The sequence below is a fragment of the Salvelinus alpinus genome, chromosome 2, assembly GCF_045679555.1.
Source record: "Salvelinus alpinus chromosome 2, SLU_Salpinus.1, whole genome shotgun sequence".
NCBI lineage: Eukaryota > Metazoa > Chordata > Actinopteri > Salmoniformes > Salmonidae > Salvelinus > Salvelinus alpinus.
The window spans coordinates 38,895,041-38,921,940 of NC_092087.1; the positions used below are offsets into that span (position 1 = coordinate 38,895,041).

At 43.5% G+C, this 26,900-nt stretch overlaps 1 protein-coding gene across 2 annotated transcripts in view; it reads right to left on the reverse strand.

Annotated features, from left to right (window-relative positions):
* The window catches only part of LOC139560316 (inositol 1,4,5-trisphosphate-gated calcium channel ITPR1), a 162,177-nt gene that overhangs the window by 64,479 nt on the left and 70,798 nt on the right, over positions 1–26,900 (reverse strand). For both annotated transcript variants that reach the window (XM_071376986.1, XM_071376979.1), the window contains exons 12-33: positions 24,856–25,010; positions 20,671–20,770; positions 20,218–20,378; positions 19,677–19,818; positions 19,263–19,421; positions 11,269–11,441; positions 10,165–10,284; positions 8,942–9,136; positions 8,309–8,560; positions 7,886–8,027; positions 7,512–7,665; positions 7,091–7,281; positions 6,740–6,872; positions 6,597–6,651; positions 6,295–6,460; positions 5,432–5,602; positions 4,733–4,813; positions 3,806–3,943; positions 3,607–3,732; positions 3,178–3,378; positions 2,681–2,932; positions 2,127–2,252 (exon numbers count right to left, since the gene is read on the reverse strand). In XM_071376986.1, coding sequence (XP_071233087.1) covers positions 2,127–2,252; positions 2,681–2,932; positions 3,178–3,378; positions 3,607–3,732; positions 3,806–3,943; positions 4,733–4,813; positions 5,432–5,602; positions 6,295–6,460; positions 6,597–6,651; positions 6,740–6,872; positions 7,091–7,281; positions 7,512–7,665; positions 7,886–8,027; positions 8,309–8,560; positions 8,942–9,136; positions 10,165–10,284; positions 11,269–11,441; positions 19,263–19,421; positions 19,677–19,818; positions 20,218–20,378; positions 20,671–20,770; positions 24,856–25,010 — 3,393 coding nt within the window. The remainder of the gene's footprint in view (positions 1–2,126; positions 2,253–2,680; positions 2,933–3,177; positions 3,379–3,606; positions 3,733–3,805; positions 3,944–4,732; positions 4,814–5,431; positions 5,603–6,294; positions 6,461–6,596; positions 6,652–6,739; positions 6,873–7,090; positions 7,282–7,511; positions 7,666–7,885; positions 8,028–8,308; positions 8,561–8,941; positions 9,137–10,164; positions 10,285–11,268; positions 11,442–19,262; positions 19,422–19,676; positions 19,819–20,217; positions 20,379–20,670; positions 20,771–24,855; positions 25,011–26,900) is intronic.

Here is a 26,900-nt window from a genome sequence, read left to right on the forward strand (position 1 = left end):
GATCGATTAATCGGAATGGCCGATTAATTAGGGCCGATTTCAAGTTTTCATAACAATCGGTAATCGGTATTTTTTTTTTTTTTTTTACAACTGTATTTAACTAGGCAAGTTAGTTAAGAACGCATTCTTATTTTCAATTCCTATTTTCAATAGGAACGGTGGGTTAACTGCCTTGTTCAGGGGCAGAATGACAGATTTTTACCTTGTCAGCTCGGGGATTCGTTTTTACAACCTTCCGGTTACTAGTGCAACGCTCTAACCACCTGCCTTACATTGCACTCCACGAGGAGCCTGCGTGGCAGGCTGACTACCTGTTACGCGAGGGCAGCAAGAAGCCAAGGTAAGTTGCTAGCTAGCATTAAACTTAACCTCTTGGAAATAGGGGGCGCCATTTTCACTTCTGGATAAAATCGTGCCCAATTTAAACGGCCTCGTACTCTGTCCTAGATCATATGATATGCATATTATTATTACTATTGGATAGAAAACACTCTGAAGTTTCTAAAACTGTTTGAATTATATCTGCGAGTAAAACAGAACTCATTTGGCAAGCAAACTTCCAAACAGGAAGTGAAAATTCTGAAATGGGTCTCTGTGAAAGGCATTGTCTATTCAATTGTCTTTTATTTATGGATCTGTATGCACTTCATACGCCTTCCACTAGATGTCAACAGGCAGTAAAACGTGGAATGAAGTCTCTAGCCTTCTCTGGGACCGGATGGGAGTCGTTGGAGTGAGAGGTCAGCCATATTGGTAGTACCTGGCTACGCACTTGGGTTTGTCATATCGTTTTCTGCAATGCGTTAGGTAGACACGAAGAAATGCTCCGTCTGGGACGTTATTGGATATATTTCTGAAAAACATCCTAAAGATGGATTATCAACTGAGTTTGACCAGTTTATTCGACTATTATTATGACTTTTTGAATTTTTCGTTCATGCATAAAATCTTCATGGACACGTGAGCAACACCATGCTAGCCAAAGTTGCTAATTCGACAGAAGAAATGGACATTCTAAAACAAAACAACAATTTATTGTGGAACTAGGATTCCTGGCACTGCATTCTGATGAAAGATCATCAAAGGTAAGGGAATATTTATGATGTTATTTTTTTTTAAATAGTTAGACATTTTTTTCTTAAATTCAATATGGAGTGCCAGAGTGTGCTCTTAAATTCAGAGCGTTGTCAGATTGTCCATTTGTATATTCAGAGCGTTTCGCTCTCGGAGCGGACACTGGACACTCGGGCCGAGGAGTATGGTTGATTTGAGCGATCTGACCTTACACTGGCAGTCAAGCACCCAAGCTAACGTTGGCTAGCTTGCTAGCTACTTCCAGACACAAATGAGAGTGACCAATCTGACCATTGTACTCGCCCTAGCAGAGCTGGTTAGGCAGTTTCCGTGTTATCCAGAGCGTTGGTGACTAACTGTGTTGCTGGCAACAATTTAATTACGCTTTTTTGCCGACTTAACTGACACCGGCCATATTCAACCAGTGTTGATTACTCGTAAATTAATTACTTACGAAAGCACCCGAATGTCCATTGAGAACGCACAACGACTAGACCATTTAGCTAACCTAAGAATGACAGGAATAATCAAATCAATAAACATTGGGTAGTTAGTTAGATAGCCTATAGTTAATATACTGGCAAGTTTGATGTATAAGTAGCCAACTAACTTTAGGTAGCTAGCTAACATACCGGTACATACTGCTGTAATGATATGCTATGTGGTTCATAAGGACAGCGTAGCTAACAAATTGTCAGCCAACATAACATGTAAGGTAACTTATTTGAAAAGTAATTACTTTATTACATTGCTCAACATTGTTAGCATTTGTCATAATTAGTATCCGCTATTGTTGGACTTCGGTGGCATATTTTCCACCATTTTCTTGAAACCTGAAAACAATGTGATATCATTCCCATTTCCTGAAGAATTGCATCAAGGGCCCTAAAGTACGGAAATAGTGTCCTCTGCGTATATACTTAATATTTTGGAGAATTTAGTACAACATACTATGACCAGTAAGCATAATATATACTCAATTCACATCACAAATAGCACAGTTAGTATGGGGAGTATTCAAACACAGCTCCTGTCTTGTATAAGTCTCTCACCCTGCAGATGTCCACCAGGAAGTTCTCAAAGAGCTTCCACATGTGGTTGCTGGTGTAGATCTCCTTCATCTCCACCTCCGTGTCCACGTAGCAGTGGTTCAGGAAGTTGATGTAGGCTATCTTCACCTGGAGAGGACAGCGTTGAGCACACTCATTACACCCTGTCCATAGCTCAAGGAGTTGATTTACAATGATGATGAATACATCCTGATGTGACTCTACCTCAGGGCAGGGCACAGTGATTGGGGCCTGTTAGATTAGTCAACTAGGGGCCATGGTTGTTCTGAGGTTGTCCCTGTAGAGTAGGGCTCACTACTGTCTAAGACCGAAAAGATGACAGATAGTGGACAATGACTTGTCCATAAGAGTGAGACGGGAACAAGGGCAGACAGGCCATTATGGGGACGGCTAGATGATGAATGGCAGGCCTGTGAAGACTTGAGGATCCACAGCCCTCTGCTCTACACCTTCAAGTCTAACCCTAACTCCTTAAGCCCCACCCTTCTCCCTAGCCCTAAACTCTGCATCTTCCATCCTGAATCTCCTCAGCTCACCTCAGGGATACAGTCCTCGTGGGTGACCACCCTCACTATGTCGTCCAGAGGCAGCAGAGAGTTACATTTGATCTCAGTGTAGACATTCTTTCCCTCAGTGCAGACAGCCAGCAGCTCTACCAGGTGGATGTGGTACATCAGAGGACTGTTCTGATCCATACGGTCTCGCTCCGACCGCATCATTGTGACCAGGGTCTGGAAGGACGCACGGTCGTTGTAGAATACCAGCACGTCCTCGCCAGCGTTCACCAGCTAGGGGAAGAAAGGGACAGAGAAGAAACATATACTAAGTCAATGGAACGAAATAGACTATGGAACAGTTGAATGCCGGGTATTTTATGTGTGGAAAGGGATCGAAAAATACAACAAACTGTGTAGGATACAATATGATTTCATTGTGTGGTTATGATTTGATTCAATGACAAATGTGTCATACGATTGGCTGGGCAGAATAAAAAATTGGCAATGAGACAACAGGGTGATGATGAGATAGTTACCTCAGCCATGACGATGTCTTGACACTTTTTGATGAACTTGCTCTCGGCCTTGACGATGGTCTGCAGGAACTTGAGGTACTGGACGTTGCGGCCGTGCGTCTCGATGCAGTGGACAAAGTGCTGTACCACGCGCTCGTTGATCTCACTGCACAGCTGGAAGTTATTCATGAAGATATGTTGCATGGTGACAGCCTCTAGGATCTGATAGGCGAGAGAGAAAGGAGGGGGAAGGAAAGAGAGAGATGGAGGGAGGGAGGGAGATACAAAAGATAGAGAAAGAGTTAATTCTGAATCAACATTGAATTGGTACATCTTCAGAAATCTTGATGTACATAAACGTTTTATTTTATTAGAGGAAGACAGTGCTAATGCCATGGTTAAAGTAATAACAGTGGTGAGGTCATGGTGGGTCAGTGCGGTCTGTCTCACCCCTGGATTGAGGAACAAGTTGATGTGTTTGTGGAGCAGAGCCTGGTTCTGCTGGTTCCCTGCACAGAAGTTCTGCAGGAACTGGTGGGCCAGCTTCATGATCTCCTGCATACGCACGTCCTCCCCCTGGAGATAACACAGAGGATGAAAGGATTGCGAGTACACACAGACACACACACACACACACAAACAGCAGTACCTTCTCGTAGGGGATCTGTAGTAGCTCCAGCACCACGGTGTGAGCTCCCATGTTCCTGAGGAGTCTCTGCTGCTGCTTCTTACTCTTCCTGCCTGACAGACCCTCCTGAACACACAGCCTGCTGAGACGCAGCAGAATCTACACACATACACACACACGGGGGAGACAAACAAGTGGAGAGAGAGGGTCTAGCTCAACTATGTTAAAAGGGAAACTGCAAGGGCCTCCCGGGTGGCGCAGTGGTCTAGGGCACTGCATCGCAGCGCTAGCTGCGCCACCAGAGACTCTGGGTTCGCGCCCAGGCTCTGTTGCAGCTGGCCGCGACCGGGAGGTCCGTGGGGCGACGCACAATTGGCCTAGCGTCGTCCGGGTTAGGGAGGGTTTGGCCGGTAGGGATATCCTTGTCTCATCGCGCACCAGCGACTCCTGTGGCGGGCCGGGTGCAGTGCGTGCTAGCCAAGGGAGCCAGGTGCATGGTGTTTCCTCCGACGCATTGGTGCGGCTGGCTTCCGGGTTGGAGGCGCGCTGTGTTAAGAAGCAGTGCGGCTTGGTTGGGTTGTGTTTCGGAGGACGCATGGCTTTCGACCTTCGTCTCTCCCGAGCCCGTACGGGAGTTGTAGCGATGAGACAATATAGTAATTACTAGCAATTGGATACCACGAAAATTGGGGAGAAAAGGGGGTAAAAAGGGAAACTGCAAGATTCTGGGCAATTTAGCCGTTGTTCTACTTACTTGGCTCGCAAAACTTCCTCTAACTTTCTTCATACTGCACACAGAGACATAACAATGGTATCCACGAGTTCATCTGACTCTGGGTAAGTAAAAAGGTATTGCCAGAATCTTGCAGTATCCCTTTAACCATAGCCCTATCCATCCCAGAGATAATACAGTATACTGAAAAGTTGAAAAGACTGTTTAGACTTCACCTCCTTCACCACTCTGTAGTTGTAGCTCCTGGTGCTCTCTGGTTTCTTTGGCTTGTCTGAGCCACCCGAGTTGGAGTCACCCTAACGAACAAACAGAACAAGACCATTAGCCAATGCATCTCTCACAAAGGATAGCGAGCTTAGCTAACAATAAAGCTATATTGCCATAGTTTAACACAGAGAGCCAGCGGTAAAAAAAGTACCCAATTGTCATACTTGAGTAAAAGTAAAGATACCTTAATAGAAAATTACTAAAGTCAAAGTGAAAGGCAATTTGCGACAATTTGCGTGTTTATTTATTTACGGATAGCCAGGGGCACACTAACACTCAGACATAATTTACAAACTAAGCATTTGTGTTTAGTGAGTCTACCAGATCAGAGGAAGTAGAGATAACCAGGGATGTTCTCTTGATAATTGTGTGAATTGGACCATTTTCCTGTCCTGCTAAGCATTCAAAATGTAACAAGTACTTTTGTGTGTCAGGGTAAATATATGGATTAAAAAGTACATTATTTTCTTTCGGAATGTAGTGAAGTAAAAGTACAGTTATCAAACAACATAAATAGTAAAGTACAGATACCCCAAAAAACTACTTAAGTAGTACTTTGAAGTATTTTTACTTAAGTACTATACACCACTGCAGAGAGTTAAGCGCTAGGTGGCTAACTCCTGGTCTGTGGATGCCTACTACTGTACCTTCTTGTGTTGAGACTCTGCAGAGCCCTCCCCAGCGTCCATGCCCTCATCTGGCCCCTGTCTCTTGTAGACCCACAGCTCAGACTTCTCCACAATGGAGCGTAGCTGGTCCAGGTCTGACTTGATCTGCTTGTAGTTCTCTACATCCTTACTGGTCACCAGCAACTGGACCTGGATGCATGGACAACAGACCAGTAGGACACCAGTATAGAGGATACCAGGTGTGGGATGGTTGTTTATGATTAGAGTCGAACAATAGTTTTACTGACCATGTGCCTTGACTAGGACAAACTCTGGGCCCTCGGAGGTTATAACTGCAGGTTTTCCTGGTCAAGTCATGCAGCCATTTCCTGGTCAAGCTAAACTAAAAGCCTAAGTGGTACTTGGATAATTGTATAATTCTAAGGATATTACGTAAGTGTGAGTGATGGGTCATGGGTAGACCACATACTGTAATGGAAAATATGGACAATGAGTACAGTAACTTCTAGGAAAGTGAATATGTATTATTATTCTGCATGTATGACAAGACAACAGTACATTTGTCATTGTAGTCATTTAGCAGGCATTCATATTCTGACAGACATACAATAAGTGCATTATAATAAGGGCATATAATTACAGCTAATGGTTATGCTTTTGTGATGCAGATAAACTCAACCCTAGTCTTTCTGAGAAATGTTTATACAATCTACTCATGCATTTGGAATTGGCAACTTTGAATGAGATGTAGGTCATGGTTTCTATAATATTACATTAGGCAAGTGAAGGTCTGTTTAATTAGTTTAAAAAAAACTGCAGGTCAGAAAACAGCTGACCCACGCATCACTAGTATATACAGTGGGTGGGTAGTAGGAGTGTACCTGTTTGAAGGCCTGTAGGACCTCCTGTCTCTGACTGAAGTGTCTGAAGAGCAGGTGGAGGGCTCGGGACACCAGGGGAGGGTAATCGTGCATGGTCAGGTGGAGAAGGACCCTCAGGAAGGTCCTACCACCGTGGTCATCCAGGTCTAACGGGGTGTTCTCCTCACTGGATGTGGACACACAAGCAAACATATGTAAAACGAACGCACATGCACACACAGAGGCAAACGCACACACGCGCACACGGTCAAGTATCAAACAATAACTAAACTGCTGCAGGTTTAGTGTATCACAACAGTTACCTTCCACCAAATATCCCCTCTGCCTGCTCCTCTATGTGCTCAAAGTCCAGAGCTCCTGAGAAAACAATTCAGAGTGACCTTAGTAACACACAAAGAGGTGACATGCCAAGTGATGGGTGCCATGACCTGAGCTCTCCTCCCACCTGGCATGTTGTTTGGTCCCTCATGGGTTCCTGCTATAGACAGATCTGACTGGGAGTTGCTCTCATCAAACTCCCTCTTAAAGATACACAGCAAACAGGAGATCCGGTAGTCCAGACGCACATTCAGAATGAACTGCAGAGAGACAGAGAGGAACATGACACATACTGAATAAGTAAGACTATTGTACTGTAGAGGGATCATATTAGGATAAGCATTGGGGGTTATGGATGAGTGGTTGGGGTTAAGGAGAGTAACCAAGTTTGGGGGAAGGGCGTTTGCAAATGGGTGTACGGGTATATACAGTACTGTACTGTATATACAGTGTACTGCATGTGTGTGGGCCTTTCTACCTGTAGTATCTCTATGATCTTGAGCTTGGTGTCCATGACCAGGATGTCCTGTTTCTCTGGCTCTGTCTGGGTCTTGACCTGGTCCCCGTCGGGTGGGTTGATGGGAGTGGTGGGCAGGAACCCCCCTCCTCTGAGCACTACCTGAGTCATCAGCTCCCCCACCCCGTGGATGGAGCGCATCACGTTACTGCCTAGAAGCACACATGATTGCGTCAACCATCATGTATGTGAGAGCACAATTGCTCTGTCCTTTGTTGGCCATGGGGTGAATAATGCTCAAGCCTAGGGTTCCAAAATCCCAGAAGTCAAGCAGAATTTCTGGGGAAAACCTGGGAACTTTAGAAAAGTTTCAACCCTACTAAAGCCCCACTGATGTATGGACCTTCACCCCTCTGCGGGGCAGTGTGTTACTGTGTCCTACCTTTAGTATCGTCTCCCTTCTCCAGCTTGTTGATGGGGAAAATGGTGCTGACGTGGACACAGTCCAGGATGGCCAGCAGGATCTTGGTCAGCCTCAGCAGGTCACTGAAGTTGTAGAAGCCAAAGTAGATGAGATTCCTAGATAGATTCACTACCTGGGAATGGACAAAAAGAGACGGGAAGAGAGAACAAAGCTAGTGCTTAGTAAATCCATGTCATACTGAAACTCATTCTTCTTTTACCAATAGGAAGTGAATTTAATACAGATTAGATCAATAGTGACTGAGCCTAATACTGCTTTTTGCCTTTGACCAATATGGACTGGGTCTCATATTGATTTGACCAATAGGGACTGAGCTTCCAGATGGGACTGACCTCGAAGGTGAGTTTGTTCTTCTCCTTGTCGGCGAATGGGAAGCTCTGACACACCACGTCTCTAAGATAGTTCTCGACAAACTCCATGGTCAGGGCAAAACACTCCTTGATCTCATCCTTGGACGTCCCGTCATTGTCATAGCTGGGACCAGAGGGACACAGATCACAGGTAGGGGACAGGTGAGTACTTACGACTAACTCTTACCATGTTAATGCTTCTCTAAATACTCCACTAAGAATATTTTGTTTTGTTTTACCTAAGTTCAAAAAATGTACATGTAAGACAGACAAGGCTATGGCACATTGTTTTCAAACCTTCACTACAAACTGTATACATTGCACTAATGTATTTTCTGATTGGCCATTGAACATGTCACTAACTCCTTTCCTCAACCCTGATAGGCCGTCGGCCCTGCCACTCACTCGTCAATGGCGATCTCGGAGGGGATCTCGGACCAGAGGCGGGCATACTTGACGGGCGTGACCTGTTCCTGGGGGTCGCGGTCCACATGCATGTGCAGCATCATGCGGCAGAAGGAGGCGCGCAGGTCGTAAGGCAGATCCTCGTCAGACATGCAGCGCAGGATCAGATCCACGTCCAACTGGCCAGAGATCTTATTGATGGCCAGGTACTGACGGTCCAGACACATCCTCGCAAACAGGTTCAGCTGGTACCTGCGAGAGAGAGAGGGACATAGACATTAAGATACACAGAGACCAGGAACAAACAGAAAATTAAAGTTTCAAGGTTAGTGACGCCGCCTGGTTCTCTCTACTTCCTGGTACTTTATATTAATCAATTAATGTCATTAGTTGCAGAATAAAGTGGACTATAATTGATTTAATTTATCGGACCTTTTCCAAGTAGTCATGTGTAAGGGATGAGGGGGGTGGGTACGCACCTCATCCACTCCCAATGTGTAGGACCCACCCCCATTTCCAAAAGCAAGGAGGAAACCAAGCATATACACACACGAGTATCAACAGAGACAGAAGTTATTCATCTTTTACAGATAACACAGTAAAGATGAGAGAAAGCCTGGTGGTGTTTCTGACCTGTAGTAGCTGACCACCTCTTGGTCCTCCTTGGCGCCCTCCTTGGCGTCTTGGGCCAGCTCTCTGATGCTCTTACTTCTGATCTCCTTGCTACGGTCCTTCCAGAACAGCCACACCTCCTCTTCGTCCTCCTCAGACTCCACAGAATTCTCCCCGATGGACGCTCCCTCGATCTCAAACCTGGACAGCACCAGTCTGGGGAGGAGACAAATCTGTATTACTCCACAGATTTAGGATCAGAGTAGACTATCAACAATCATACCCTTGACCATTCAGGGGTGGAAACAATATCTGATCTCAAACCTGGACAACACCAGTCTTGCTCTAACACACCTGATTCAGCTAACAGTGGTCCAAATTGAAGAGAAATGGCAGATTAGTTAAATCAGATGTCTTGGAGCTGGGCTAGAACAAATTCCTGCGCACAGCCGGTTGACCATCCCAGAGGTACATACAAACATGTTAGCGTGGCTATACACGTGACTGACACATTTATAGCTATTTGAACACACAGTGTGGTTGAACCAAACAGCATCACATGGATTTCTGAGAACACAAGGAGTAAAACTGCCTCTTGTGTTTGTGTAGCACTGAGAACAAAACACATAGGTATAAATGAATGCAAGCCTTCCGTCATAAACAAATATTACAGTTGACTATAGAATTATATAGTATTCTGTAGTAAACTGTAGCATACAGCAGAATACTATGCTACACTCTGTAGTATCCCTCGATCATATGTACTACTTACTATAGAATTTTGTAGTATAGTGTAGAATACTACACATTGTAGTATCCCTCGATCGTGTAGTGCTTACTATATAATTTTGTAATGGACACATGGAGATATTAAGTGCATTGCAATCAAAGCATTTTCTGTCTGAAAGAACAGATGTTTACTGAATGGCTACATGTTGTACTAGATAGGCATGTCCATTAGGACAAGCATGAGGATCCACCAGGAGTAAACACTCCATCATGCAGTCACCTTGAACAGCTTGATCTGTATGACTGAAAGGGCTCCTACTGAATACACTTCAATAAAGAGAGCAGTACTACTCTTCAGTACACTGAAGAGCTATTTATCTGCCATACTAGAACAGCCTGTAACAGACCATAGACCTAGACAACCATTGACTATTATTGTTAAATGTTTAGGGGAACTTAGATTTTAAAGATATTGATTAATTGAAATCTCGTATAAAAGAGAGGAGAGGGCTTACTTGGTCTCTATAAGGATGTCTCCGTTGGTGGGGTCCAGGACTGCGTTACAGATGAGCTCCTGTGTCACCGGGATGGATTTGTTCATAGACACACACAGGTCTGACAGATAGTCCAGGAACCTGGAATACACACACCATTCAATGTCAACTGCTCCTTTCATATGGACAACGACATTCACAAGTGCACAAAAACACATTTCTATAGACCCATGATGTCCCCAATGAAAAATTCCCCAAACACGTCACAATTAAATGACACATGAAAACATAGCATCTGCCCTCGAGCAGCTTACAATACACTCCACACCACAGGAGGCTGCTGAGGGGAGGATGGCTCATAATAATAGCTGGAACGGAGCACATGGAATGGCATCAACCACATGGAAACCATGGATTTGATACCATTTCACTTATTCTGCGCCAGCCATTACCACAAGCCCGTCCTGTCCAATTAAGGTGCCACCAACTTCCTGTGGTCCACACGTCTTTACTCCCTTGATGTGGCAAACGACTAACACATTCCGTCACACAGCCACCCCCACATGTTTGTTTTACCATCTTTGTGGGGACCAAACAATTTATTCCCATTTAAAATCCTATTTTCCCTAACCCCATAACCTAACTCCTAACTGAACAAAAATATAAACGTAACATGTAAAGTGTTGGTCCCATGTTTCATGAGCTGAAATAAAAGATCCCCAAATTTGTGCACAAATTTGTTTACATCCCTGTTAGTAAGCATTCTCCTTTGCCAAGAGAATCCATCCACCTGAAAGGTGTGGCCTATTAAGAAGCTGATTAAACAGCATGATCATTACACAGGTGCACCTTGTGCTGGGGACAATAAAAGGCAACTCTAAAATGTGCAGTTTTGTCACACAACACAATGCCACAGATGTCTCAAGTTTTGAGGGAGCAACCACCAGAGTTGTTTCCAGAAAATGTAATGTTAATTTCTCTACCATAAGTTGCCTCCAACGTTGTTTTAGAGAATTTGGAACCCTAACCCCTAAGCCTAAAATAGCCTTTTTCGCTATGGGGAAGTATCCTTGTGAGGACTTCTGGTCCCCCACAAGGATAGTAAAACCAAACACACACACTGACCTGGGCTCCCGGTTCTTCCTGACGAGGCTGACAAAGGTGTCTATCTCTGCAGCGGTGATGTGTTTCTCCAGCAGCTTGCGGTTGTTGTGGAGCAGAGCTGTGATAGTGTCCTCAGCCAGGACATCATAACCTATCTGCTTCTGCATGAAGCGGAACTGCTTGGCTATATACTCCTGTGGGACAAACACAGGCTCTGATCATAGTCAAACATTATCACAACATTGGGACTGCGGTCCTTTATGTCTCAGTTGGTAAGTGCATGGCGCTAGCAACACCAGGGTTGTGGGTTTGATTTCCACTGGGGCTACTCATATGAAAATGTATGCACTCACTAATGTACAGTGGGGCAAAAAAGTATTTAGTCAGCCACCAATTGTGCAAGTTCTCCCACTTAAAAAGATGAGAGAGGCCTGTAATTTTCATCATAGGTACACTTCAACTATGACAGACAAAATGAGAGAAAAAAATCCAGAAAATCACATTGTAGGATTTTTTATGAATTTATTTGCAAATTATGGTGGAAAATAAGTATTTGGTCACCTACAAACAAGCAAGATTTCTGGCTCTCACAGACATGTAACTTCTTCTTTAAGAGGCTCCTCTGTCCTCCGCTCGTTACCTGTATTAATGGCACCTGTTTGAACTTGTTATCAGTATAAAAGACACCTGTCCACAATCCCTCCATCAATGCTCAGACTGTCCGCAATAGGCTGAGAGAGGCTGGACAGGCTTGTAGGCCTGTTGTAAGGCAGGTCCTCACCGGCAACAACGCCAGCAACAACGCCGCCTATGGGCACAAACCCACTGTCGGTGGTCCCAAAAGTGCTCTTCACTGACGAGTCACGGTTTTGTCTCACAGGGGTCATTGAGCACATCTGGGACCTGTTGGATCGTAGGGTGAGAGCTAGAGCAATTCCCTCCAGGAATGTCTAGGAACTTGCAGGTGCCTTGGTGGAAGAGTGGGGTAACATCACAGTAAGAACGGGCAAATCTGGTGCAGTCCATGAGGAGGAGATGCACTGCAGTACTTAAAGCAGCTGGTGGCCACACCAAATACTGACTGTTACTTTTGATTTTGACCCCCACCTTTGTTCAGGGACACACTATTCCATTTATGTTAGTCACATGTCTGTGGAACTTGTTCAGTTTATGTCTCAGTTGTTGAATCTTGTTATGTTCATACAAATTTTTACACATGTTAAGTTTGCTGAAAATAAACACAGTTGACAATGAGAGGACGTTTATTTTTTTGCTGAGTTTAGTTCAGGGCTCCCGAGTGGCGCAGAGGTCTAAGGCACTGCAGCTCTGTGCTTCACTACAAACAGCCTGGTTCGAATCCAGGCTGTATCACAACCGGCTGTGGAGTCCCCATAGGGTGGCGCACAATTGGCCCAGCGTCATCTGGGTTTGGCCGGTGTAGGCCGTCATAGTAAATAAGAATTTGTTCTTAACTGACTTGCCTAGTTTAAAAAAAGTTACACACAAAATAGTTTCTGTATTGTTGCCTCAGTATTACTTACCTATAATTCCCACTCATTACTTCAACAACAACACATTTACTGTAACACAGGCAAAACTAATGACATGTTGGTGGATTTAAAAAAGGTAGATAAAATATAAGATTCCCCAAATTCCCATGGGTAATTCCCAAATGTCTTCCAAATTTTCCTGGATTTGTTCAACTGGCCAGTGTAACGTCAGACTACAGAGACACAGTATTAGTGTGGCCATATCAAAGGCCTCCAGGCCATTCATCTGAGAAAAAGCTTCAAATTGCAACTAGTGCCTGCAACCTGGTTCAGGTTATTAGTCAACCTACCAAGGTAGTTAAACAGCACAGGAATGAAATCGTCAACATATATTAATCACATCTTTACTAATGCTGCAGAAATTAGCTTGAAAGCAGTATCCAGATCCATCAGATCTAGTGATCACAATATAGTAGCCATATGTAGGAAAACCAAAGTTCCAAAGGCTGGGCCTAATATTGTCTATAAGAGATCATACAATAAGTGTTGTAGTGGTTCCTATGTTGTTGATGCAAAGAACATGTGTTGATCCCTGGTGTGTAATGAGGAGCAAACAGATGTTGCACTTGACACATTTATCAAATTGCTTATCCCAGTTACTAATAAGCATGCACCCATTAAGAAAATGACCATAAAAACTATTAAATCCCTGTGGATTGATGAGGAATTGAAAAATTGTATGGTTGAGAGGGATGAGGCAAAAGGAATGGAAATTATGTCTGGCTGCACAACCGATTGGCAAACATACTACAAATTGAGAAATCATGTGACTAAACTGAATAAAAAGAAGAAAAGACACTATGAAACAAAGATAAATGACATAAAGAATGATAGTTAACTTCTTGACGCTAGGAGGCAGAATTTTTATGTTTGGAAAAATAATGTTCCCAATGTAAACGGCCTATTTCTCAGGCCCAGAAGCGAGAATATGCATATAATTGACAGATTAGGATAGAAAACACTCTATAGTTTCCAAAACTGTCAAAATATTGTCTGTGAGTATAACAGAACTGATTTTGCAGGCGAAAACCTGAGGAAATCCAACCCGGAAGTGGCTCATATTTTGAAAAATCCCTGTTCCATTGCCTGCCTATCCTCAATTTAAAGGGATATCAACCAGATTCCTTCCCCAATGGCTTCCACATGTTGTGAACAGGCTTTTGACATAGTTTCAAGTTTTTATTCTGAAAAATGAGCGAGATTTATCAAAACGCGTCAGTGGATGGCCAGGTGTCCTTTGATTAGTTCATTCTTTCTCTCTAGTATTGATAGTTTACCGCCCGGTTGAAATATGATCGATTAGTTATGTTTAAAACAACCTGAGGATTGATTATAAAAACGTTTGACATGTTTCTACAAACTTTACGGATACTATTTGGAATTTTCGTCTTCCCTTCATGACTGCTGGATCCTGTTGATTTCTGAACGCACAACCCAAATGGAGGCTTTTGGATATAAAAATAATATTTATCGAACAAAAGGAACATTTATTGTGTAACTGGAAGTCTTGTGATTGCAAACATCCGAAGATCATCAAAGGTCAGCGATTAATTTGATTGCTTTTCGGACTTTCGTGACCAATCTACATTGCTGCTAGCTGTTCGTAATGTTTTGTCTAGTGATCGATAAACTCACAAACGCTTGGATTGCTTTCACTGTAAAGCATATTTTCACAATCTGACACGATAGGTGGATTAACAACAAGCTAAGCTGTGTTTTGGTATATTTCACTTGTGATTTCATGAAAATAAATAAATATTTTTTTATTTTTTTTATTTGGCGGTTGTTTACGAAAATGATCCCGTTAAAGGGATCCGTGCGCCAAGAGGTTAAAAGCTTTGGAGCACCTTTAATGACATTTGGGGAGAAAAAGACAAACTCAGCTGCATCAGTCATCATATCAGATGGTTCCTTCATTACAAAACCGACTGATATTTCCTACTTTAATAATTTTTTCATCGGCAAGATTAGCAAACATGACGTGCCAGTAAAAAAAGCTGACACTACACATTCAAGTATTTCTGACCAAATTATGAAAGACAAGAATTGTAATTTTGAATCCGTAAAGTAAGTGTGGAAGAGGTGAAAAAAGTAATGTTGTCTATCAACAATGACAAGCCACCGGGGTCTGACAACTTGGAAGGAAAATTACTGAGGATAATAGCAGACAATATCACCACTCCTATTTGCAATATCTTCAATAGTAAACAAATTAACAGACTACCAGCACGCTTATAGGGAAGGACATTCAATAAGCACAGCACTTACACAAATGATTGATGATTGGCTGAGAGAAATTGATAAAAAGATTGTGGGGCTGTTTTGTTAGACTTTAGTGCGGCTTTTGACATTATCGATCATAGCCTGCTGCTGGAAAAAAAGTATGTGTTATGGCTTTACACCCCTGCTATATGGTGGATAAAGAGTCGAACACAGAACACAGAGGGTGTTCTTTAATGGAAGCATCTCCAAAAAAGGTCAAGTAGAAGTAGAATCAGGAATTCCCCAGGGCAGCTGTCTAGGCCCCTTTGTTCTATCTTTACTAAACGACATCCCACTAGCTTTGAGTAAAGCCAATGTGTCTATATAAGCGGATGACTCAAAGCTATACACTTCGGCTACTAAAGCAACTGAAATGACTGCAACACTTCGTTAACAAAGAGCTGCAGTTAGTTTCAGACTGGGTAGCAAGGAATAAATTAGTCCTAAATATTTCAAATTAAAAGCATTGTATTTGGGACAGATCATTCACGAAACCCTAAACCTCAACTAAATATTTTTTTTAATAATGTGGAAATTGAGCAAGTTGAGGTGACTAAACTGCTTGGAGTAACCCTGGATTGTAAACTGTCATGATCAAAACATATTGATACAACAGCAGTTAAAACTTCTTATGGCTGGGGGCAGTATTGAGTAGCTTGGATGAATAAGGTGCCCAGAGGTGCCCAGAGTAAACTGCCTGCTACTCAGTCCCAGTTGCTAATATATATTTATTAGTATATTTGGATAGAAAACACTCTGAAGTTTCTAAAACTGTTTGAATGATGTCTGTGAGTATAACAGAACTCATATGGCAGGCAAACACCTGAGAAAGAATCCAACCAGGAAGTGGGAAATCTGAGGTTGGTCGTTTTTCAACTCATTCCCTATTGAAGATACAGTGGGATATTGGTCATGTTGCACTTCCTAAGGCTTCCACCAGATGTCAACAGTCTTTAGAACCTTGTTTGATGCTTCTACTGTGAAGTGGGGGCTCATAAGGGCTGTTTGAGCCAGGTGTCTGGCAGAATGCCATGAGCTCGTGACGCTCGTTCACGTGAGAGCGAGCTCTGTTCCATTGCATTTCTACAGACAAAGGAATTCTCCGGTTGGAACATTATTGAAGATTTATGTTAGAAACATCCTAAAGATTGATTCTATACTTCGTTTGACATGTTTCTACGGACTGTAACAGAACTTTGACTTTTCGTCTGCTCCTAGTGAACACGCGTCATGATTTTTGATTTGTGAACTGAACGTGATAACAAAAGGAGCTATTTGTACATAAATGATGGAAATTATCGAACAAAACAAACATTTATTGTGTGTTTTGGGCTCTGAGCGCCGTACTCAGATTATTGCATGGTTTGCTTTTTCCGTAAAGATTTTTTTTAATCTGACACAGCGGTTGCATTAAGGAGAAGTGTATCTAAAGTTCCATGTATAACACTTGTATTTTCATCGACATTTATGATGAGTATTTCTGTAAATTGATGTGACTCTCTGCAAAATCACCGGATGTTTTTGGAACTACTGAACATAACGCGGCAATGTATACTGAGATTTTTTTATATAAATATGAACTTTATCGAACAAAACATACATGTATTGTGTAACATGAAGTCCTATGAGTGTCATCTGATGAAGATCATCAAAGGTTAGTGATTCATTCTATCTCTATTTCTGATTTTTGTGACTCCTCTCTTTGGCTGGAAAAATGGCTGTGTTGTTCGGTGACTTGGCTCTGACCTAACATAATCGTTTGTGGTGCTTTCGCCGAAAAGCCTATTTGAAATCGGACACTGTGGTGGGATTAACAAGAAGTGTATCTTTAAAATGGTGTGAAATACTTGTATGTTTGAGGAATTATAATTATGAGATTTCTGTTGTTTTGAATTTGGCGCCCTGCCCATTTACTGGCTGTTGTCATATCGATCCCATTAACGGGATCACAGCCCTAAGAAGTTTAAGATGGGGAGAAGTCTGTCCAGTATAAAGCGCTGCTCTACCTTCTTAGCAGCACTATCGACAAGCAGGTCCTACAGGCTCTAGTTTTGTCACACCTGGACTACTGTTTAGTCGTGTGGTCAGGTGCCACAAAGAGGGACTTAGGAAAATTGCAATTGCCTCAGAACAGGGCAGGTACACAGAGAGGAAACAATAATATGCATGTCAATCTCTCCTGGCTCAAAGTTCACTACTTGTATTTGTGAGAGGTATTGACATGTTGAAAGCACTGAGCTGTCTGTGTAAACGACTAGCATACAGCTCAGACACTATGCATACCGTACAAGACATCCCACCAGAGGTCTCTTCACAGTCCCCAAGTCCAGAACAGACTATGGGAGGCGCACAGTACTACATAGAGCCATGACTACATGGAACTCTATGCAAGCAGTAGAATCAGATTTTTAAAAACGCATAAAAATACACCTTATGGAACAGCGGGGACAGTGAAGCAACACAAACATAGTCACAGACACATGCATACACACACATGATAACATACGCTGCCTTGGCAGCAGCTAATGGGGATCCATAATAAATACAAATAAATACAAATCTGAGACTGGGAGAACAGAGGCTGTCCACAGGCACCAGGCAGCTTCCTCCTTCAGTTGAATCCAGCCACCACTCCAACAATTACACACAGTATGTGACAGTGGACTGCCTGTCTGTGTGTTCGGACAATGCATGTTTCTGTAGGAATGTGGTCGTGAGTGTGTGTGTGCGTGCGTGTGCGTGTGTGTGTGTGTGTGTGAGTGAGGGTGCGTGTCTTGTGGCCCGGAAGGGAGCGTTGTGCTGCTGAAAGTTTGATGAAGGCAGAATGTGAGTAAGGAGATGATTGTGGACTACAGGAAAAAGAGGACTGAGCACGCCCCCATTCTCGTCGACGGGGTTGCAGTGGAGCCGTTTGAGTGCTTCAAGTTTCTTGGTGTCCACATCACCAACAAACTAACATGGTCCAAGCACACCATGACAGTCGTGAAGAGGGCATGACAAAACCTATTCCCCCTCAGGAGACAAAAAAAAATTGTCATGGGTCTTCAGATCCTCAAAAGGTTCTACAGCTGCACCATCGTGAGCATCCTGACTGGTTGCATCACCACCTGGTATGGCAACTGCTCTGCCTCTGACTGCAAGGCACTACAGAGGGTAGTGCGAATGGCCCAGTACATCACTGGGGCAAAGCTTCCTGCCATCCAGGTCCTCTATACCAGGCGGTGTCAGAGGAAGGCCCTAAAAATTGTCAAAGACTCCAGCCACCCTAGTCATAGACTGTTCTCTCTGCTACCACACGGCAAGCGGTACCGGAGCGCCAAGTCTAGGTCCAAGAGGCTTCTAAACAGCTTCTACCCCCAAGCCATAAGACTCCTGAACATCTAGTCAAATGGCTACCCAGACGATTCGCATCGCCCCCCCCTCCCCTCACCACTGCCACTCTCTGTTGTCATCTATGCATAGTCACTTTAATTAACTCTACCTACATCTACATACTACCTCAACTAACCAGTGCCCCCGCACATTGACTCTGTACTGGCACACCCCTGTATATATTGTTATTTTTTACTGCTGCTGTTTAATTACTTGTTACTTTTATCTCTTATTCTTATCCGTATCTTTTGAAACTGCACTGTCGGTTAGGGGCTCGTAATTAAGCATTTCACTGTAAGATCTACACCTGTTGTATTCGGTGCATGTGACTAATAAAATTAGATTTGAGAATACTTGACACACTGACTGAACAGCACATTCAATTACAGCTAAATGCCATCATACAGTTTAGGCTAATTGTATAAGTGCTGTGGCTTGATATTTTGGCTATAGGTTAAGTCCCTGTCTGCTGGAACACACGGTCCAGAACACCATGTGAAAACAACCCCTATGCCATTCCTCTACTAAAGCCCACTAGGGTCTGCAGGTCTAATCGAACCAGATACTGTTGGTGTATATAAGCCAAATGGATATAGCTCCACTCAGGCTTCCAATTGAATTAGGGGAACATCCATCATACTGCTTACACGCTCATTTAGTATCTTCAGATCAGCAAACACTGAAAGAGTATGGGTTAGGTTAAGGGGCTAGGGATAAGGTTGGGGTAGTGGTTGTCTTGGGACCAGGCCAGTCATGTGAACTGTCATGTGTGTGCTTGTGTGGCTGTCGTAGGCCCAGACCAGTAGGCCTGACAGTTACCGCGCTGCGTACCTGGTTCTTGCGGTAGTCCTGTTGGGAGTGGCGTAACACACGGTAACACAGGCGGCAGATGTGCCTGAAAGGGGCGTGGCGCTGGTCAGCCAGCTCCTCCAATCGCAGCATGGGCCCATCCCCGCTGTCTGTGAATGGAGCCTGCAGTAGCTTGAAGATCTGGAGAGAAATTCCACCCATTGGATGATAGTCCATCAGGTTAAGAAAATACATTTGTTTGGAAAAATGTTTGGCGAAGTATGACAGTTTGTTATACTTTGTTGAACTTCAACAGAGGTTAATAGAAGACAAAGGAACTTGTGGATCCACAATGGATCCACATTGAAAAGGAATTAAGTAGGCGGCCTAAGCCTTTTTCACCCCTTCAGTCTGTGGACGTTCTAGTTTTCCCTTATGAATGACATTGTCCTCTACCTGTTTGAGGATATTCTGTTCCCTCATGAGTTTCTGTCTCTCTCGGTTGGGCTTGTTGACCATGATTTCCAAAACATCTTGGCCATTATTGGGGATGTCCACCACGAAGAACACCAGGTCCTCCAGAAGCTTGGTCACCGCCCTGGAGGACACACAGGAAGTCATTTTTTTATTTAACCTTTATTTAATTAGGCAAGTCAGTTAAGAACAAATTCTTATTTATAATGACAGCCTACCCCGGCCAAACCCTAACCCGGACGACGCTGGGCCAATTGTGCGCCGCCCTATGGGACTCCCTCCCAATTACGGCCAGTTGTAATACAGCCTGGAATCAAACAAGGGTCTGTAGTGAAGCCTTGAGACCTGAGATGCAGTGCTGCGCCACTCAGGAGCACACAGGAAGATTCTTTGAGATTTAGAATTCTTAATGAGGGCCATGTTGATACCCAGAGTTCCAAGGACATTCCATTCTGGAATGGTTTGGTGCCTACATTGAAGAGGTAAAGAATACATAGTGAGCACCAAAATGGCTGCCGTGTACCTCCTCTCGTTCTGAGTGATGGTGCCCTTCTCCAGTTTGCCTGCGATGGACGCCAAAACTTTACTGGCATCATTGGCAAAGTCAAGATCTCTGACTTCAGCGGGCGAGACGGGTACGATGGCAAACGCCTCTTTGTCTTCTTTCAGTGCAGATGTGCCGATCTAAAAAATAACAACATTCTGAGAAACTGATGAGTTAATTAGGATTGTAAAATTAAGTGAATTCTAGTAAGTAAAACTCACAAATAGAAAATGAATCATTTGTGCATCCGGTGGTCAGATCTAATGTGAGGGTATTATTATATTATTGAGCAATGTTTGTGTTGGACAGTTTTAAGTGGGACACACAGAAAACATGATATAAAGTAGTTAAAGATTGGATTTGACAGACTATTGGTAAGGTCTCAAACTGTCTGGTCTTAAATGGAGATTGGCTGGTTGAGCTGTCACTCACACGTAACATGACCGGTTTCTCCTCTTCCTTGTCGATGGGGTGGTTAGTGCTGTGGACCCATGTGTTGGTGCACAAGTGTCTGAGCCTCACATACGAGTTCCTGGGTGCACACACACACACACACAATGAGCATTGTGAGTCAAGAAATAATGTCATTATTGGGCTAGGCCCACTATAGCACATACTAAGAAGTCCCATACCAAACAGGGGAACAGACATGTGCCTCTGATTAAATATTGAAAAATTTATATTTTCTGATGTATTCCAGTACAGAGAGGGATATCATAATAATAGTGGTTACTGTAAACCAAACATCTTACAGTATCTGAATAAATCTCAACAAAAATAAAACCAAACATCTTCTCCTTCATCAAAGTCACCAGTCCTTGCACCCTCACAACCAACATGAAACAGTAACACTGGTTACTGCAAGTCAAACCCTCCCTACTGTAGTCAGCTTGGAAGTCAAAAACAAGACACAGACACGCACATGCACACACTTTATTGCTTCATGACCTCATGAAACTCCCTCACCTACTCTCCCAAGACGGAAACCCTCCCTACCCTCTCCAAAACACAGGCTCAGACCTGTCCTATGTCAACAGATTCTGAACACTCCATGACCCTAACACAGCCCACTCACCCTTTCCACTGAAAGTGAGAACAGAAATGTGTTTTAATGGGGGAATTCCACTTGAAATCAACTAAATGTGTCTGATAACGAACAAACACCACACAAATCTAAAGATTACACACACGACCAGTCAAAAGTTTGGACACACCTACTCATTCAAGGGTTTTTCTTTATTTTTACTATTTTCTACATTGTAGAAATCAAAATTATATTTTATATTTGAGATTCTTCAAAGTAGCCACCCTTTGCCTTGATGACAGCTTTGCACACTCTTGGCATTCTCTCAACCAGCTTCATGAGGTAGTCACCTGGAATGCATTAAAATTAACAGGTGTGCCTCGATAAAAGTTCATTTGTGGAATTTCTTTCCTTCTCAATGCATTTGAGCCAATCAGTTGTGTTGTAACAAGGTAGGGGTGGTATACAGAAGATAGCCCTATTTGGTAAAAGACCAAGTCCATATTATGGCAAGAACAGCTCAAATAAGCAAAGAGAAACAACAGTCCATCATTACTTCAAGCACTATGATGAAACTGGCTCTCATGAGGACCGACATAGGAAAGGAAGACCCAGAGTTACCTCTGCTGCAGAACATAAATTCATTAGAGTTAACTGCACCTCAGATTACAGCACAAATAAATGCTTCACAGAATTCAAGTAACAGACACATCTCAACATCAACTGTTCAGAGGAGATTGCGCGAATCAGGCCTTCATGGTCGAATTGCTGCAAAGAAACCACTACTAAATGACACCAATGATAAGAAGAGACTTGCTTGGGCCAAGAAACACGAGCAATGGACATTAGACCGGTGCAAATCTGTCCTTTGGTCTGATGAGTCCAACCGTCATGTCTTTGTGAGACACAGAGTAGGTGAACGGATGATCTCCGCATGAGTGGTTCCTACCGTGAAACATGGAAGAGGAGGTGTGATGGTGCTTTGCTGGTGACTGTCAGTGATTTATTTAGAATTCAAGGCACACTTAACTAGCATGGCTACTGCAGCATTCTGCAGCGATACGCCATCCCATCTGGTTTGTGCTTAGTGGAACTATCATTTGTTTTTCAACAGGACAATGACCCAATACACCTCCAGGCTGTGTAAGGGCTATTTGACCAAGAAGGAGAGTGATGGAGTACTGCATCAGATGACCTGGCCTTCACAATCACCTAAACTCAACCCAACTGAGATGGTTTGGGATGAGTTGGACTACAGAGTGGAAAAGCAGCCAACAAGTGCTCAGCATATGTGGAAACTCCTTCAAGACAGTTGGAAAATCATATAAAACACTTTTTGGTTACTACATGATTCCATATGTGTTATGCTATAGTTTTGATGTCATCACTAATATTCTATAATGTAGAAAATAAAGAAAATCCAAACTTTTGACTGGTACTGTATAGATAGATATATATACACTGCTCAAAAAAATAAAGGGAACACTTAAACAACACAATGTAACTCCAAGTCAATCACACTTCTGTGAAATCAAACTGTCCACTTAGGAAGCAACACTGATTGACAATAAATTTCACATGCTGTTGTGCAAATGGAATAGACAACAGGTGGAAATTATAGGCAATTAGCAAGACACCCCCAATAAAGGAGTGGTTCTGCAGGTGGTGACCACAAACCACTTCTCAGTTCCTATGCTTCCTAGCTGATGTTTTGGTCACTTTAGAATGTTGGCGGTGCTTTCACTCTAGTGGTAGCATGAGACGGAGTCTACAACCCACACAAGTGGCTCAGGTAGTGCAGCTCATCCAGGATGGCACATCAATGCGAGCTGTGGCAAGAAGGTTTGCTGTGTCTGTCAGCGTAGTGTCCAGAGCATGGAGGCGCTACCAGGAGACAGGCCAGTACATCAGGAGACGTGGAGGAGGCCGTAGGAGGGCAACAACCCAGCAGCAGGACCGCTACCTCCGCCTTTGTGCAAGGAGGAGCAGGAGGAGCACTGCCAGAGCCCTGCAAAATGACCTCCAGCAGGCCACAAATGTGCATGTGTCTGCTCAAACGGTCAGAAACAGACTCCATGAGGGTGGTATGAGGGCCCGACGTCCACAGGTGGGGGTTGTGCTTACAGCCCAACACCGTGCAGGACGTTTGGCATTTGCCAGAGAACACCAAGATTGGCAAATTCGCCACTGGCACCCTGTGCTCTTCACAGATGAAAGCAGGTTCACACTGAGCACATGTGACAGACGTGACAGAGTCTGGAGCCGTGGAGAACGTTCTGCTGCCTGCAACATCCTCCAGCATGACCGGTTTGGCGGTGGGTCAGTCATGGTGTGGGGTGGCATTTCTTTGGGGGGCCGCACAGCCCTCCATGTGCTCGCCAGAGGTAGCCTGACTGCCATTAGGTACCGAGATGAGATCCTCAGACCTCTTGTGAGACCATATGCTGGTGCGGTTGGCCCTGGGTTCCTCCAAATGCAAGACAATGCTAGACCTCATGTGGCTGGAGTGTGTCAGCAGTTCCTGCAAGAGGAAGGCATTGATGCTATGGACTGGTCCCCCCGTTCCCCAGACCTGAATCCAATTGAGCACATCTGGGACATCATGTCTCGCTCCATCCACCAACGCCACGTTGCACCACAGACTGTCCAGGAGTTGGCGGATGCTTTAGTCCAGGTCTGGGAGGAGATCCCTCAGGAGACCATCCGCCACCTCATCAGGAGCATGCCCAGGCATTGTAGGGAGGTCATACAGGCACGTGGAGGCCACACACACTACAGAGCCTCATTTTGACTTGTTTTACGGACATTACATCAAAGTTGGATCAGCCTGTAGTGTGGTTTTCCACTTTAATTTTGAGTGACTCCAAATCCAGACCTCCATGGGTTGATAAATTTGATTTCCATTGTTAATTTTTGTGTGATTTTGTTGTCAGCACATTCAACTATGTAAAGAAAAAAGTATTTAATAAGAATATTTCATTCATTCAGATCTAGGATGTGTTATTTTAGTGTTCCCTTTATTTTTTTGAGCAGTATATATATATATATATATATACATATATATATGTGTGTGTGTGTGTGTGTGTGTGTGTGTGTGTGTGTGTGTGTGTGTGTGTCCTTCCAGGGGGAGGAACATGACTGTTTACTTTTCATATTGCAACATTTTCATTAGAATCTGATCTGCATCAACAGTGGGCTATATAGTCATTGTTTTTTTAGGACTTTCCAGACACACAGTCATCAGAAAATGTTTCAATTATTGAATTGGAATTTCAGTTTAATTCCTTAATTGACTAACTTCACCTCAAATTGACCCCAACCCAGACAAATACAGCATGGTCACTCCCCTTTGCACATGACAACAACACAGGATGTATTTTAAAATCAACAAATTCTCATGGACGTAGTAAAAAGAGAGGTTTCTTATTAGAAAAATGGTAAATTCCTCTGAAAGTATTATGAGTAATAGGGTCTTTTCGCACAATGTGAACTGCAGGGGCTGCTTAGCGGCAGACTAAGTGGCCCTAAAGTCCTATCTGGGCACCAGGAAATCCCCCCTTCTTAGCATGGTAGGCTCCAGCTCAAAGTCCTACCTGGGTACCAGGGAGTCCCCCCCTCTCAAAGTGGTAGGGTCCAGCTCAAAAATGGAGGAGATGTCATTGCCTTCAGGGACAGACACCAGGGTATACATGACCTTCTCCTGGGGGTTCCTGAGGCGGGCGCGGAGGTCGACCTGCTCAGAGTCCAGCTGGAGACACAACATGGAAACACAGTCTTGTCAGATCACTGCAGAGCAACATAGACATGGGCCCTGAAGACCAGGATCAATGATTATGACGATTAAAATAATTGATAGACCATCAATATACACTGAGTATACAAAACATTAAGAACACCTGCTCTTTCCATGAAATACACTGACCAGGTGAAAGCTATGATCCCTTGTCGATGTCAGTTGTTAAATCCACTTCAAATCAATGTAGATGAAGGGGAGGACACAGGTTAAATAAGGATTTTCAAGCCTTGAGACAATTGAGACATGGATTGTGTACCATTCAGAGGACAAATGGGTAAGACAAAAAATGTATGTGCCTTTGAATAAGGTATGGTAGTAGGCGCCAGGCGTACCAGTTTGTGTCAAGAACTGCAACGTGTGTTTCAAGAATCGTCCACCACCCAAAGGACATCCAGCCAACTTGACACAACTGTGGGAAGCATTGGAGTCAACATGGGCCAGCAGTCAACATGGGCCGGCATCCCTATGGAATGCTTTCAACATCTTGTAGCGTCCATGCCCAGACAAATTGAGACTGTTCTGAGGGGGGAGGGGGCTCAATATTAGGAAGGTGTTCCTAATGTTTGGTATACTCACTGTATATGGGTTAAGTTTTAGTAATAGAAACGTTAAAAGGTCAGTTCACACACACATGGGTCAGCTTCCTGTGAAATTCCTAGACAATGACCTAAAGCTCAAATCCTGGGCAGGAACTGACTGAAAAAGATAAGAGAATCACAACTCAAAGGGATCTTTTCATTCACCACAATGTGAGAACATCAATTTGATCCAATTTCTTGTTTTTTTTATCTAATTTAGGCCAATAGAACTCTATAGGCTTAATTCAATATACTGCACTAAACCTCATGACCTACTAATTGTATGAAGTTTTACAGGCCAAAAGAGACATCTTAGTGTATTGTGAAGTATCAAATCAGTATTATCACTCAAATATCAACAATTATGTATAAATATTAATTTCAGTAATTAGAGTAATAAGTAATTTAGTATAATTATCTGGTTAAACTGCAGCTCTTTTATAAGTTTGGGTCTTCCGCTGTGTTCAGATGGTCACTATTGTTGAGTGGATGATTGTCTAGTAACGCATTACCCTTTTGACTTTATGGTATTGACCCGAACCGCACTGTTCTGGCTTGGGGATTTTCTTTTTACGTCATCCTATCAAGCAACTACATGGTGGATTCATAACCAGGCCAGCGCAGTATAACTTGGCTCAGCTTCGGTATACAGTTGAAGTTGTAAGTTTACATACACTTAGGTTGGAGTCATTAAAATAGTACGCAAGTATAAACACCATGGGACCATGCAGCCGCCATACCGCTCAGGAAGGAGACGCGTTCTGTCTCCTAGAGATGAACGTACTTTGGTGCGAAAAATGCAACAGCAAAGGACCTTGAGAGGAAACAGGTACAAAAGTATCTATATCCACAGTAAAAAGAGTCCTATATCGACATAACCTGAAAGGCCGCTCAGCAAGGAAGAAGCCACTGCTCCAAAACCGCCATAAAAATAGCCAGACTATGGTTTGCAACTGCACACGGGGACAAAGATCGTACTTTTTGGAGAAATGTCCTCTGGTCTGATGAAACAAAAATATAACTGTTTGGCCATAATCACCATTGTTATGTTTGGAGGAAAAAGGAAGAGCCTTGCAAGCCGAAGAACACCATCCCAACTGTGAAGCACGGGAGTGGCAGCATCATGTTGTGGGTGTGCTTTGCTGCAGGAGGGACTGGTGCACTTCACAAAATAGATGGCATCATGAGGCAGGAAAATTATGTGGATATATTGAAGCAACATCTCAAGACATCAGTCAGGAAGTTAAAGCTTGGTCGCAAATGG